Source organism: Beta vulgaris, chromosome 9, assembly GCF_026745355.1.
Source record: "Beta vulgaris subsp. vulgaris cultivar EL10 chromosome 9, EL10.2, whole genome shotgun sequence".
Lineage (NCBI taxonomy): Eukaryota > Viridiplantae > Streptophyta > Magnoliopsida > Caryophyllales > Amaranthaceae > Beta > Beta vulgaris.
In genome coordinates this window covers 47,870,052-47,885,186 of record NC_079210.1, presented here as the reverse complement: position 1 = coordinate 47,885,186, position 15,135 = coordinate 47,870,052, and the positions used below count along the sequence as shown (strand labels likewise).

Sequence of the window (15,135 nt, the reverse complement as noted above, 5' to 3'; positions counted from 1 at the left end):
TTTCAGAAGAAAATATGACCAGGTTCGAAAAGCCAAAAAAATGTCCCAAAAACAACCAAAATTGAAGGTTATAATACACACTTTCGGACTTTCCCGGAACCCGAGCTCCGAACGCCATGGAATGCCTCTTATGGGAGGTCATTGGAAAGAAGTTATATGGCTTGGAACGAATATATGGATGCCTTTACGTTCATTTTGAGGCAATTTAGGGTTTCACGAGATATGAACAAATGGGGTGTTCAGAGGCTTTTCGAGGTAATGCAAATGGTGTCAACTGTCAAGCACACGCGCAACGTTACAAGTCACATCAGTACTTCTTAGAATGTATTGGGAGATAATATGACCATGTCCGAAAAAGTCCAAAAATATCGCAAAAACAACCAAAATTGTAGTTTATAATACACGCTTTCAGACTTTCTCGGGGCCCAAGCTCCGAACGCCACGGGATGCCTCCTAGGGACTTGGAAGGTCATTGGAAATGAGTCATGTGGCTTGGAACGAATATATGGATGCCTTTAAGTTTTTTTCGAGGCAATTTTAGGTTTCATGAGAAATGAACAAATGGGGTGTTTAAAGGCTTTTCGAGGCAACACAAATGGTGTCAAGCGCCCGCGCAACCTTACAAGTCACGTTGGCCTTTCTAGGATCGTTTCGGAAGAAAATATGACCAGGTCCGGAAAAGTCCAAAAATGTCCCTAAAACAGCAAAAATTGAAGGTTATGATAAACGTTTTTGGACTTTCCCGGGCTCCGATCTCCAAACGCCAGGGGATGCCTCTTAGGGATATGGTCGGTCATTAGAAAGGAGTCTTGTGGATTGAAGCGAATATTTGGATGTCTTTACTTTCATTTAGAGGCAATTTTGGTTTCACGAGAAATGCACAAATGGGGTGTTAGAGGCTTTTCAAGGCAATACAAATTGTGCCAAGGACCCATGCAACATTACAAGTCACCTCGACACTCCTAGGAACGTTTCAGATGAAAATATGACCAGATTCGAAAAAGTCAAAATATGTCCCAAAAACAACCAAAATTGAAGGTTATAATACACGCTTTCGGACTTTCCCGGAGCCCGAGTTCCGAACGCCATGTGATGCTTCCTAAGGCCATGGGAGGTCGTTGGAAAGGAGTTATGTGGCTTGGAACGAATATATGGATGCCTTTACGTTCATTTCGAGGCAATCAATTTAGGGTTTCACGAGAAATGAACAAATGGGGTGTTCAGAGACTTTTCGAGGTAATGCAAATGGTGTCAAGCACACGTGCAACGTTACAAGTCACGTCGACACTTCTAAGAGTGTATGGGAGATAATATGACCACGTTCGAAAAAGTCCAAAAATGTCGCAAAAACAGCCAAAATTGAAGTTTATAATACACGCTTTCGAACTTTCTCGGGGCATGATCTCCGAACGCCACAGGATGCCACCTACGGATTCGGAAGGTCATTGGATAGGAGTCAAGTGGCTTGGAACGAATATATGGCTGCCTTTACGTTTATTTCAAGGCAATTTTAGGTATCACGAGAAATGAACAAATGGGGTGTTTAGAGGCTTTTCGAGGCAACACAAATGGTGTCAAGCACCCGCGCAACCTTACAAGTCACGTCGGCCTTCCTAGGATCGTTTCGGGAGAAAATATGACCAGGCCCGGAAAGCCCAAAAATGTCCCAAAAACAGCAAAAATTGAAGGTTATAAGACACGTTTTCGGACTTTCTCGGGGTCCTAGCTCCAAGCGCTACGGGATGCCTCTTAGGGACATGGTAGGTCATTAGAAAGGAGACTTGTGGATTGGAACGAATATGTGGATGCCTTTACGTTCATTTAGAGGCAATTTTGGTTTCACGAGAAATGAACAAATGGGGTGTTAGAGGCTTTTCAAGGCAATATAAATTGTGCCAAGGACCCATGCAACACTACAAGTCACGTCGTCACTCCTAGGAACATTTCAGAAGAAAATATGACCAGGTTCGGAAAAGTCAAAAAATGTCCCAAAAACAACCAAAATTGAAGGTTATAATATACGCTTTCGGACTTTCCCGGAGCCTGAGCTCCGAACGCCATGGGATGCCTCCTAAGGCCATGGGAGGTCATTGGAAAGGAGTTATGTGGCTTGGAACGAATATATGGATGCCTTTATGTTCATTTCGAGGCAATTGAGGGTTTCACGAGAAACGATCAAATGAGTGTTCAGAGGGTTTCACGAGAAATGATCAAATGGGTGTTCAGAAGCTTTTCGAGGTAATGCAAATGGTGTCAAGCACACGCGCAACGTTACAAGTCATGTCGGCACTTCTAAGAATGTATAGGGAGATAATATGACCAGGTCTGAAAAAGTCCAAAAATGTCGTAAAAACAGCTAAAATTGAAGTTTATAATACACGCTTTCAGACTTTCTCGGGCCCGACCTCCGAACACCATGGGATGCTTCCTAGGGACTTGGAAGGTCATTGGAAAGGAGTTACATATGTGGCTTGGAACGTATATATGGATGCCTTTACGTTCATTTCGAGGCAATTTAGGGTTTCACGAGAAATGAACAAATGAGGTGTTTAGAGGCTTTTCGAGGCAACACAAATGGTGTCAAACACGCGCGCAACCTTACAAGTCACGTCGGCCTTCCTAGGATCGTTTCGAGGGAAAATATGACCAGGTCCGAAAAGTCCAAAAATGTACCAAAAACATCAAAAATTAAAGGTTATAATACACGTTTTCGGACTTTCTCGAGGTCCGAGCTCCAAACGCCACGGGGTGCCTCTTAGGGACATGGTAGGTCGTTAGAAAGGAGTCTTGTGGATTGAAACGAATATGTGGATACCTTTACGTTCATTTCGAGACAATTTGGATTTCACGAGAAATGAACAAGTGGGATATTAGAGGCTTTTCGAGGCAATGTAAATTGTGCCAAGCACCTACGCACTATCACTTTCCTAAGAATGTATGGGGAGAAAATATGACCAGGCCTAGAGAAGTTCAAAAATGTCCCGAAAACAGCCAAAATTGAAGGTTATAAGTAGTAAAAACTAAAGGTGACTCAATTCGATTAAAATTAAGCCGAATGAATACTATCTCCATTCTTTATCTATTACAACAATGTGTTTGGACACAATTTATAAGGATTTGGAACTAATGAGTAGTTTAGCATAAAAGTAACTTTTTAATTAACTAGAGTGGGAGAGAAATCATCCTTAGAAAATAAAAGCAATTTTATAAGGCAAAGTGAGGAATTAATAATGATGGTTTTAATCAGATAAAGTAAGGGCAATATTGTCAACTAAAGTTGCTTTTTGTACCAAAATTAAAATTGTTGCAATAGATGTGAAACTTCCCAAAATAGTAATTATTTTAATATAAAAAGAACGGAGGAAGTATATTGTAACCTCGTCTCATGTACGAATCTATAATATTTGAACTTTTGTGTATTATAGGAGCTTTAGTGCTTTACCATTTAATACTACCATACATCATCTATTCTAAAATAATTTAGATGTTGATGGAGATTGTGGAATTAAAGAAAACAAAGAGATAGAAACAAAAAAATTGTGACCTATGTGTAGAAAGAGACGGTCTTATAAGAGACCATCTAATTTTAATTTAAAATTAGGCTTTTTTTTTTGGTAAGATGAAGAGAACTTACTTGAGGGGGATATGGAAAATTACTCAGATGAGTCCTATGAGGTATACCTCAAGCGTAACAGATGGGAAGCGATACCACTACTCCACCACCTCAACTTCAATTAGGCAACTATTCAAGTTCAGCTAGTATTTTATCCCGGGCGATGCCCCAGGTCAGTTATAATTATTATATATATTATTCATAAATTTCATATTTAATTCTATCAGCTTTTCGTAATATCATGTCTTGAAAAATGGACGTTATGGCAAGATAAGTTGTTCAAAAAAACCTATGAGGAATTGGGGATAAAAATTAACAATTTCATTGTGATTCATGTAAGCAAATGTTATTACTTAATAAAAGGGTTAAAGATCAAAAAACTTGTCTACATCTTTTTATAATTACATCTAATTACAAAACTTTATTATGTTCTACTTTGAAACTTTAACCACTGAAATTGTATTGGATTAGTGGCTAAACTCTCACATTTCATTTCAAGGGTCGTGTGTTTGAATCGTAGTAACTACACATTGTTGTTTTTCATTGAGATTATAAGCATGTGTATTAGATTCTTGAGAAGGGTGCCACGTGGCACCGTTCCTTTGATAGGAACGTCTTTTAATATGTTAGTTAAAGGGCATTTGGTGCACGGTTTTGAAAACTCAAGGGTATATGGTGAATATCTGAAACATTAAGGGTATATAGTGAATTTCGTGATTTGTCGAGTGTATATGGTGAAAAAACCGTATAAAATATAAGAAGTAAGGTATAAATAACGCAAGTCGAGTTTGAGTTCGTGCTACCTCGACTTGATTCAACTCGTTAGCATTTATAGTCGAACTTATTCGATTAAAACAACCCTAGGGCAGAAGATATGTCGAATTTAGGTACTTTGCTATAAATAAATTGGCTATTCAAACTTTTCACGAGTTTTCGAGTCCAGGATCAAATTTCTCAATTTGACCCTCCAACATCTAGAGTCAAGCTCGAGTTTGATTCGAGCTTTAACCGAATCGATCTCAAGTATTTTGCGAGTTGTTTCATCTCATTTATACCCCTACTTCCGACCTCAATTCCCCTTCCTTGATACCCCATGTCCAACTTCCAAGAACACCACTGCCAGCGCAACCCCCATCAGACCACCCCTATTTTCCTCTCTGTTCATCCATCTCCATCGCCAGAACTTCTTTCCACCTTTTTCTCTAATTAAACTTTCTTCCTTCTATTTCAGCACCAATAGGAGCAGAAAATAGAATTGTTACAACAAAGATCAGAAAGCGGGGAATGCGGGGAATTCAGAGGAGGATATGAGAGAAAACCATGACTTCCACACTGATCTGGGGCGTAGAAGGTACTTGATGGGTGCATAGGAAGGTGCTTTTAGCCATTAACATATCTAAAGGGTATAGAGTAGACCATATATCGTAGCCTACATAGCAGCAAGTAGCAACTAGCAAGTGAATCCTTTTGAAAACAAAATAAACTCCATTTCAAAGCTAGGAAAAAATCACACATTACTCCCCATCACCGAAAACTCAAGAAGCAATACAGGATCCGAGTTTTTTCTAATGAAATCGTGTGTGAGTTTCATAACAAGCAGGTACAATTTGCATCGACTACATTGCCTTGGGTAGTTGAGTGTGATGCTCTACAAATACCATATGCATATGCTCTAATGCTCTGAAATAAGAAGGTAAAACACTGAAAATTGGTATGATGCACAAAAACTGGTTGTAGAAAGCTGCAATTTCTTGCTCGATTCTGTGATAAGACAATGTAGGGTTCAGATCAAGCAACTCTGATTCACAATTCCAGCATCAGCGGTGATTCCCTATATTCATGTACGTATGGTGAATGTACCTCAAACTATTTGGAGTCGGCCACCAAATAGAGGGCTAACTTGTCTTTGCTCTCTTCCATACTATAACAGTACCACCTGAATCAGATGAAGCCAGCAAGTTCTCTCCACTGTTCCATGTGATTCCTATTACTGCTGAACTATGACCCTGTAATAAATATTGTTCCCTGAGATAGAGTAATGGAGCTTCGTTGAAAACAATAGAAGATTTAGTTTACCTGCAGCTTGTTTACACAAGTATGCCTCGGCCGAGTCAAGTCATAGAAGTACACATTTGAGTCCTCACTTCCAGCAACTTCATCCATACAATGCAAGAGTCAGCAGACATATAACACAAATCAAACTAGACTGCCATACCAATGCAGTAATAAAATTCTCTAATCATAGAAAATGTTTGCTTCTCCACAGCTTGCATTAACACCCTAAGAAAATGACTTAGATGTTCAACAAAGTCATAATTTCACTTTAATATCTATCATAGTATCGACAAACTTAATCAGCCTCAAAGCTCAAACGATGATGGTAACAGAACAACAAGTCAAAAGGAATTTCCGTCCAAGACTTAATGACGATCAATTCTCAATCTAGATGACTATATCGGTCTGATAGGAATGAACCAGAATGATCATCAGCCAAAAGGCAAAATGATAACACTACATTCCAGATGAACATGATATATTGAAGGGTAGATGCAGAAAGTTCTTTAGTGAACAGAAACTTCACTCAGGACTCAAAGGTCTAACTTAAGCTTAAAGCCCAAGTAATCAAGCCAGAAAAAAGCAGAGTAAAACCAACCTATGAACTCTCCCTTCTCAAGGGATAATAAAGGGCAGAAAGAAGCTCGGATCCTATGCACTCTTGGGGTCAATTTGAGAGAGCAACGCAGTGTCAAATATCCTTTCACCTCCAAGGCAACACTGCACAGAAGTAATGATCATTTCCACAGACCCAAACATCTCCACAAGCTCAAATTAGATAAATTGATTATTCTAAATTGTTGTCATCCAAACCTGAAGAACGCCAAACTTCCATCTTGAGTGCATGTCAGCAAAACTGGACCACGTGCCAGTAAAGAAAACGTTCGATACTGCACTACTGAGACTGGGGACTTGCGTTTGCTTCCATTCCGATTTCGATGTACACGAGATAAAGCTCCATAGCGAGAGTCCATACCTACAGTATATATACATCCCTGCAAACATCATCCAGCTGAACAACATTCATGAAAAAGACAAAGAACCCTCCTAGGAACTGCAATAGCAAATGCTGTGTAAACAGGACTACCTGAGCATCACCACAAAACAGCAGTTGGCCAGTATGATCATGGTCCATTGCAGTCACCTCATCATCAAGAACATGCTTATGAATCAATCGACCAGTACTAAAATTATAGACCTGCAATAGCAAAATAACCACAATGCTGATGTCAAGGACTCCAGGATGGTAACAACACAAAACAGAACTTTAAGCACTGGTGAAGAGAACATTATCATCCATTAATTAAGTTTTCAAATGCTGTGAGTCAAGTATTTACTAACAAATAGCAACGGTGCCATTTTTGCCATCTTAGTTGGGTGCAATTGAAACATCGTAGATAACTCACATTGATTTCCTTCTTAGCATTCCCCACTGAAAGAAAGTTATTGTTTATCTGCATTAAGCGACGTAAAGTAAGATAACAGCCAACATAATATAGTTGAAAGAGTAGAATTATCTAAGCTTGTCTATCGAGTATCAACATCTCCAACAAGCAACCAACAAAGACCAAAGATGCACATATCAGTAATATGAATTGTGAATCCGACAAAGAAAAAGGAGACAGACAAAGAATTGAAGTACCATATGCAAAGGAATAATGTAACTGAAAAAAATAATAACCATATAAGTATATTTGAAGGACACTTACAGGGTGAAAACGTATACACCATTGCAATGAGACTCCATAAATAACCCGAATGCAGACACCTTTAGATATGTCCCACACTCTCACAGTTTTATCAAGTGATGCTGAAGCAATGTACTGGTTGTTCGCTGTGAAGTCAAAATCTGGACAAATGGGCGAAAATTCGTCTCAGTTTCCCACACAATTTAAGATTTGACAGATCACTTCAACCACTTATTCATGGCCGACATATGTAGTTATAGCCTCCTACACACAGCATCAACTCAGAGCTCAAAAATTCAGTGGGCCTCATTATTTTTTCTCATTGCTCAGAGAATTTGCTATTGAAGCACAGATTTTATCAGTTGTAAGAAGATAAAATAGCCATTTTATGCGGTAAACTCCACATAAACCATTGGAAGAAAGGAAACTGCAACTCTATCCACAGGAACACTTCCACCCTTCACACGAATATCATTGGTCGAGTTCTATGAGACCAAGTCTACGCAAAGCTGATTTGGGGAATCCAGGAAGGAAGACTATAAAATTCATTCAACACAAGTAAAAGACTGGAGAACCAGTACCAGTTCACTTAACCTGTGACATCTTTTGAATGCCCTATCAGTTGCTTTGTGACTGTAGGAGGGTCTGAGACACTGCATACTGTCAGAGATCCATCAGCTGCTCCATATGCAAGCAAATCAGAACTCATGTGCCCGAACTTCAATACAGTTACTGCAAGTAAGACCAGTAAGCTAAAATCATATAATTAACTATTGTACTTCAGACTTCAATAAAACACAAGAGCAATAATCACCTGCAACTTTGCACTGATCAAAGATACAATGCATTCCAACAAAAGAATAAGCCGGTTCAGCTTTTTTCCGTGGGCGGTCAAAGCGATTGTCATTGTCACTTGTATTGGAGCCAAAACTATTTCTTGCTTGGCTGCTACCTCGCAGGTCCTGCAATCACAATTAAGATGCAATTTCCATAAATATGTCCTTATCTCGACAAAGGCGCAATTTCCAGTTCCTATCCCACAATTTTGTGTGTTTGAACTTGAAGTCCTGATTTATCCTAGATGTGCCCAATCTATGTTTTAAAATATATTTGACGATCACTGTGCACGTATTGTGAGGCACTAGATGCAAGATTTGATTATTACCAGATACAAGTTCTGGAATAAAAAAAATGATTGCAGTAGTGAGTGGATAAAACCAACTGCCTTCCCTTAATCCTCTTTTCTCAACCAACAAAGAATGTCAAGCAAACAGTTTTGCAGCCCATACCAAACCCAGGAAACGTAGAAGGTTGTTGAATTTTTTTTATTTTCCAGATCTCACAATTTGCAGCAAGTGATACCTCAATAATTGGCAATAATCACAAGCAAAAGTAAAAGGGTAATAACATGCACGTACCCTGCTGGAGCTCAAGCTGTCTACCTCGAACAAAAGGGATAGTGGACCTGGAGATGCAGCCCATCGTCCACTGATGCATCAACCAGTAAATGAACCTGACGTCAGAATTGTGTGGAAACATGAATTCAAATTTAACACTAGTAAATCAAACATGGCATGCTTCACTTAAGCAAAGGCAAAATAGTGAGGTCAGGAACGAGCGGAAGGGGTAAGTACAATTTCTAAAGCTGACTTATGATTTATTATAGCATGAGGGAGGAGAAAAACAATGATTCTCAATACCAAGGTTATATGTCAGCCTCTCTGTAAATCGACGTCTCAAGATTAAGCCAGTTCAAATAGAACACTCTAACTTAGCAAACACTAGTAGGATGCTAAATTCACAAACCTTTGATTAGGAGTACTTGTGTGACTTTGCAAAAGGAGGCTCTCCCAATTTCGGGGTCTATCGATAAAATTACGATACGCCACATAACCTTTACCATTACATCTCCAATCCTACAATGCAAACACAAAGGAAAAGAATTTAAATAAATAGATACATGAACAACTTTCATCAGCTTGATGTGTCAACAATAAGATTCAAAGTGTATACACCAATAAATCACAAACCACAAAGTTTTAATATCGACAATTATTTAACCAACTCAACCTATATACATTACCTTATTGCACATTTCCTCATTAAAACACGCCTTTTTATTCATAAAGGAAACAGAAAACTGTAGCATCATCGAAACAAAAACTATCTTCTAATGACAGATTGAACTATCTAAATGCCTAATTGCACAAATATGGTAGAGAAACACCACCTCGAATTGCGTTCAAGATAATAACTAAACATTAATTTCATACAGAAAAAGAAGAACTGAATTATTCAACCCTCCAATTGAACTATGCCTTGAATAAATTATCTGGCGCTACGATTAAATCCTATAATTAACTTCTGCCTCCCTATTCTAAAATCTGTACTCTCTCCTAAACCTAATAAGTAAAACCGTTTCTTCGGATGTAACTAACACATTATTAGTGAACCACGTTGATTCTTGTATCGATTGTTCTTCAATTCTTTGTCGCTTTATTACGTTCGTTACAAGTTATAACACCTCCCTAAACAACCAAATCACCAGAGAAAAAGTGATCTAACAAAGCCAATCAATTCATTTATCCAAAATTTGACGCAATCAAATCAAATCAAACGAAAAAACGCACATATTACAGACTAATTGAACTCAATTAAAAGGAAATAAACAAGAGATTCATACAATTCTGCGAAGAACACCAGATTGAGCCTTCCGATGAAGGAGAAGACGGCGAATTCCAATGTAATCGAGATCAGAATCAGCAACAATCGGTTGTAGTAAGCAACTAAAAAGCTCTGGATCTATTTCTTCACTCTTCTTCTCTTCATTCTCTCTCCTAATTTCTCTATCTTCTTCTTCTTCCTGTTGTTCGTGAATTTCTTTCGCTTCTTTCACAGTTTGTTCGAGTTGATGTGGTTTCTCTGCCTGAGAAGCCATTGTTAGGAATTTTCTGGAAAATTATTCTTCATCTGAAGAAGATGAAGATTGAAGATGATGGTGAAGAAATGAAATGAAATTGAAGCCCTTTTTTGATGTATGATTGTTTGTTGAATAACACACTATAATGTTGGAAATAGGAGAAATTTGTTGAGTTGCAGAATTATTGAGAGAAATCGATGAAAAAGACAGGAAGCTTTGAATTGCAGATTTCGGTAATGGTACCATTACCAATTACCATAGTACTGTGTACAGTAATAATTTGCACGTGGCGGGTGTAGGTAGACTGGTAGAGGGAATTTTATGTTTTCCTTTTTTTTTTTCATTCGGTAATTTACTGGTCAAAACAGGTTCGGCCTTCACGCAAGTAGAACATGATGCACCCTCTTCTAACCTACTTCGTTTTATTATTTTTACAGTCTATAATTTTAAAAAAATTATTCTTTTATAATTATAGATTTACATGTTCTTTAATTTTAAGTCGTGTGTTCTTTTTTAAAGTAGAAAAGTTGTTGAAAAAAGTTCGTGTTCTTTTATATAAATGTTTTTTTCGGGAGTGCATAATCCACGCTTTGTGATCTTCATGAGTTAGAAAATCACAAGTATCCACACAAATGACCCAAATATGAGGTTGATGAGAGTCGAATTCTCGACCATGAGGTTGGGAGGTGGAAGCTCCAACTCTTGAGCTCCCACATGATTCTCCATCTTCCTTCTTCTTGAGGATTGTTAAACATCGCCCCGAAGAACGTCCAGGCAAGACGTTCGCCCCCATGGTCAAAAAAAATTCGTCAATTTCGTATGCTTTATCTGGCCATAGTGCGTTGGCGATGGCGGTGAGAGAAAGGTGCCGACAGGAGGTCAGAGAAAGGCGCGCAGGAGGTGAGAGAGAGGCGGCAGGAGGTGAGAGTTTTGGCCATGGTTGGGATGGTTGGCGATGGTCGTGAGAGAAGATCGACAGGAGGTGAGAGAGAAAGGTCGGCGAAGTGAGAGGTGAGGGTGCGTGAGAGAAAGGTCGGCGAAGGTGAAGGTGAGAGAGGCTAGCTGGATCTAGAATTTGAGGGGGCTGCTGGTGGGGGGATGGTGGTGGCAGCTTTTTTTTTGAATAGTAAAATTAATTTATTAATAAAAAGTCATACGACATCTACATAAGCAATCGAATCAAACAAATACATAAGTTGAATCAAACAAAAATTTCTTTCATAAAAACTACGATCGTCAAACAAATCTTGCAATGTGGAACATCTCCCGCTTATATCGCTGGAAAATACAGCCTTGTTGGAGAGACAATCTAACGATTCCTTGTAGTCGTGAGGATGATTTTCGTCGGATTCATCTAACCGTATTCGAAAAATTGATAACCTTTGTGATCCCGCATAATTCTTCACCAACAAAATAATTTCACGGCAATCCATTAGATCTAGTATCCCGGATTGTAACCTGTAGAAATTCCCCCTCTAAAAGAGGAGAAAAACCCTGTTTTTCGAAGGAGGTCGAAAAACCTTGTCTTTCGAAGGAGATCGAAAAACCTTTTCTTACGAAGGAGATCGAAAACTCTTTCTTTCGATGGAGAAATCGTTATTGGAAACCTAAAAACAAATAAAAAACAAAGGTGGGGGCTTTCCAACGGTAAAACCGATGGAAGCCCCTTTAAAAATCAACAATGGAGGCTAGGGTTTTTGAAAGTAGAGAGGAGAGAGGGGAGAGATAAAAGGATTGGTGGTGGCAGCTTAGTAGTAGGGGAATGGTGGTGATGATTTAAAGAAAAAAAAGAGAAGGTTACAAATGTAATTTTAATGTTTTTTGGGGCGTGTATACACAAAATTTCGAGTCCAAATAAATAAGACTAGAAACAAAGTAACAAAGAAATTATATTTCAATAAATGTATTGAGTACAATCTCTGTAAACAGTTTATAATGAAAAAATAAGCTAAGTCCTCTGATTCTGTTTCGTAGCTTGAGAGTGACACGTGTTGGTGTCGACGTGGAGTTGAATGTAGACTGACCTGTTGTCAACGTCAACCTGAGTTTGAGTGTGGGATGACGTTTTGTCGACGTCAACCTGAGTTTGAGTTGGTTTGGGTATATTCGAATGAGGGCTGACAAAGCTTGAATCTCAGTCGAATATGTTTGAGTGTATCTGAATAGTCGGCACAATTTTGATGTGCTTGTTAACTAATTGCAGAGAGAATTCTAAGAGAATTTTATGAGCTCTTGAGAATAATGATTTTTCCGTCCCCTCAACTGAGAGATGTGCGATCTATTTATAGGGAATGAAGATCCCTTCATGGACTTGGTAATTTATGGGTTTGGGCCCGTTTATGACTTGGAAGTCTTTTTACCTTTGCCATTTGACCATCTTATTCGGACTAGTAATCTGGGCTAACCCAATACTTTATAACCCAAATTATATTTGTTTAATTTAATTTGGATATGTAATTTGAGTGGGCTAAATTAATTAAATTGGGCTAATCATATTTATTTTAGCTCAATAATAATTAATTTATTTTCATGTAAAACACTAATAAATTTTTAGTGTCTACAAATTGCCCCCTCGAGACAGTGTCACGTACACAATTTGAAGTATTTAATCGTGACAAGGTCTCGAATTTGTGTTTGATTTAGCAATTAGGTGACAATCACCGTGCTTGCTTGATAAAAAAAAACTTTTTTAGTAGTCTTGAATTTTCACAACTCTATCAAATCTTAGATTCGAGAGTTTCAATTTTGATCCGGTTTGGATTTCTTTGTTATCGACTAAAACAAAACTTATCCTATTAGGTTTGGCTTTTGGTGCACCCGTTTATAAATACACGCACGCTTTAATCCCATATTACCAAACTTGCGAGTTGCGACCACTTTCAATTCGAGTCTGACAAACTAGTATCGAGGGCACGTCTTTCTTCATCAGTGCAATTTCAACCTTTTTTATGTGAGTCAACGTAAGCCACTATCTCCTTTTTTTATTTTGAGCTTTCCTTAAACTTCCGTATAATCACTTCAGTGCAAGTATTTCTTTGATCATGCTTCTTTCTTCTTTAATTTTTTTTTTTGCTTTTTTCTCTGTTTTTTAATTTTATTAGCATGAAATACTTTTAGTATTATACTGTCATGCAATGCTGTGTATTATGAATTCATGATGGCCAAAATTTTTTTTTCGACCATATGATCTCCACCATGATTGATCTCTTTGTTTTCTTTTTTCTTTATATGACTTTGTTTTATTTGCCATGATGATAATCAAGGACCAAAATTACCGCAATATTTATTTAGCCTTGTGATGACTAAATCATGATTTATATCAACATAAATACTACGTGCCTGATCATCTTGAACTGATTTGCTGCAACATTTTTTTTTTTTTTTTTCTTTTTGTTTCATGCCACGCATGGTCTGATGCTTGATGATGATCCACATCAGGCTATGATTTTTTTTCTCTTGAGTATATGGTAATATATAGCAGTGGAGTGTCGTATTGTAGTATGTGTGGGGAATTGGATTCAGCATCAGCCATCAGGGATGAATGAGTTATGATGATGGGTCAACAAGGATTTTGAGTGATGATCAATTATAGGTGTAGGTGTAGTGTGATGAAGTGGCGGTGGTGGTAGGAGAGAGAAAAGATTAAATGTTTTTTTTTTTTTTTTTTTTTGTTTTTTTTGTTTTTTGTTTTGGATGGTTGAGGAGAAAGAAGAATGGAGGTTTTGTGAGATTTTGTGAGGTTTTATAACTCCATATATGGAGTTTTGAGGACATCAGTGTTTATGACTAACGTTGTTTTTTTTTTTTTCGTTTGTTTTGATGGATAATTGCTTTTGTGATCTTGTTATTCTTTTTCAACAGTCTAGATTTTTGACATACTATGTTTGACTTGCAGTACATCAGATTTTGCGAGATACTGAACTTCTAGACTATCTTTGAAGCGTTGCAGAAGCTCAAGACTAGTGAGGTGATGATCTTTTTTTTTAAAACACCCCTTTAGTTCTAAAATATTTTGTTTGCATAGTATCACTTTTTTGTGCATGTGTACCCGTATTTTTTTTTTTTTTTTTTTTTTTTTTTGGTGTGAATGACAGGTTCACTTGACGACGAAGACGAAGGCGGGGATTCCGTCGTGATGGGCCACATGTTTTAGCACTGTGAGCCTGTCAGGGGTGTTATTCATATGTCTTTAGCACTGCGACACTGACACCTCCAGACAGTCCCTTGAAGACGAAGACGAAGGCAGGGATTCCGTCGTGATGGGCCACATGTCTTTAGCACTGTGAGCCTGTCAGGGGTGTTATTCATATGTCTTTAGCACTGCGACACTGACACCTCCAGACAGTCCCTTGAAGACGAAGACGAAGGCAGGGATTCCGTCGTGATGGGCCACATGTCTTTAGCACTGTGAGCCTTTCAGGGGTGTTATTCATATGTCTTTAGCACTGCGACACTGACACCTCCAGACAGTCCCTTGAAGACGAAGACGAAGGCAGGGATTCCGTCGTGATGGGCCACATGTCTTTAGCACTGTGAGCCTGTCAGGGGTGTTATTCATATGTCTTTAGCACTGCGACACTGACACCTCCAGACAGTCCCTTGAAGACGAAGACGAAGGCAGGGATTCCGTCGTGATGGGCCACATGTCTTTAGCACTGTGAGCCTGTCAGGGGTGTTATTCATATGTCTTTAGCACTGCGACACTGACACCTCCAGACAGTCCCTTGAAGACAGTCAATCTACCCTCGAGGTATGTTGCTAACCCATGATTTTTTGTTTTGTTAAATGATTGTTCGTTAACCCAAGAATTGCTTTTTTTTGATGTCGTCCTTCACTGTTTGCATTCTTGTGGGCTAGGA

The 15,135-nt window shown here is 38.5% G+C and overlaps 1 protein-coding gene across 2 annotated transcripts; it reads right to left on the bottom strand.

Annotated features, from left to right (window-relative positions):
- Positions 1-5,073: 5,073 nt before the first annotated feature.
- LOC104904305 (uncharacterized) lies at positions 5,074-10,520 on the bottom strand. Of its 2 annotated transcripts, none has more exons than XM_048636256.2 (12): positions 10,040-10,520; positions 9,163-9,272; positions 8,775-8,844; positions 8,171-8,318; positions 7,951-8,088; positions 7,378-7,517; positions 7,075-7,122; positions 6,756-6,866; positions 6,482-6,663; positions 6,267-6,388; positions 5,690-5,766; positions 5,074-5,638 (listed from the first exon to the last, which is right to left on the bottom strand). In XM_048636256.2, exons 1-12 carry the CDS (start codon positions 10,292-10,294, stop codon positions 5,612-5,614), a joined length of 1,428 nt encoding a protein of 475 aa, XP_048492213.1. In that variant the 5' UTR covers positions 10,295-10,520; the 3' UTR covers positions 5,074-5,611. The 2 variants fall into 2 exon arrangements, with proteins under 2 accessions (XP_048492213.1, XP_010690824.1); XM_010692522.4 differs by having other exon boundaries at positions 5,074-5,619; positions 10,040-10,518.
- Between the last annotated feature and the right edge of the window lie 4,615 nt (positions 10,521-15,135).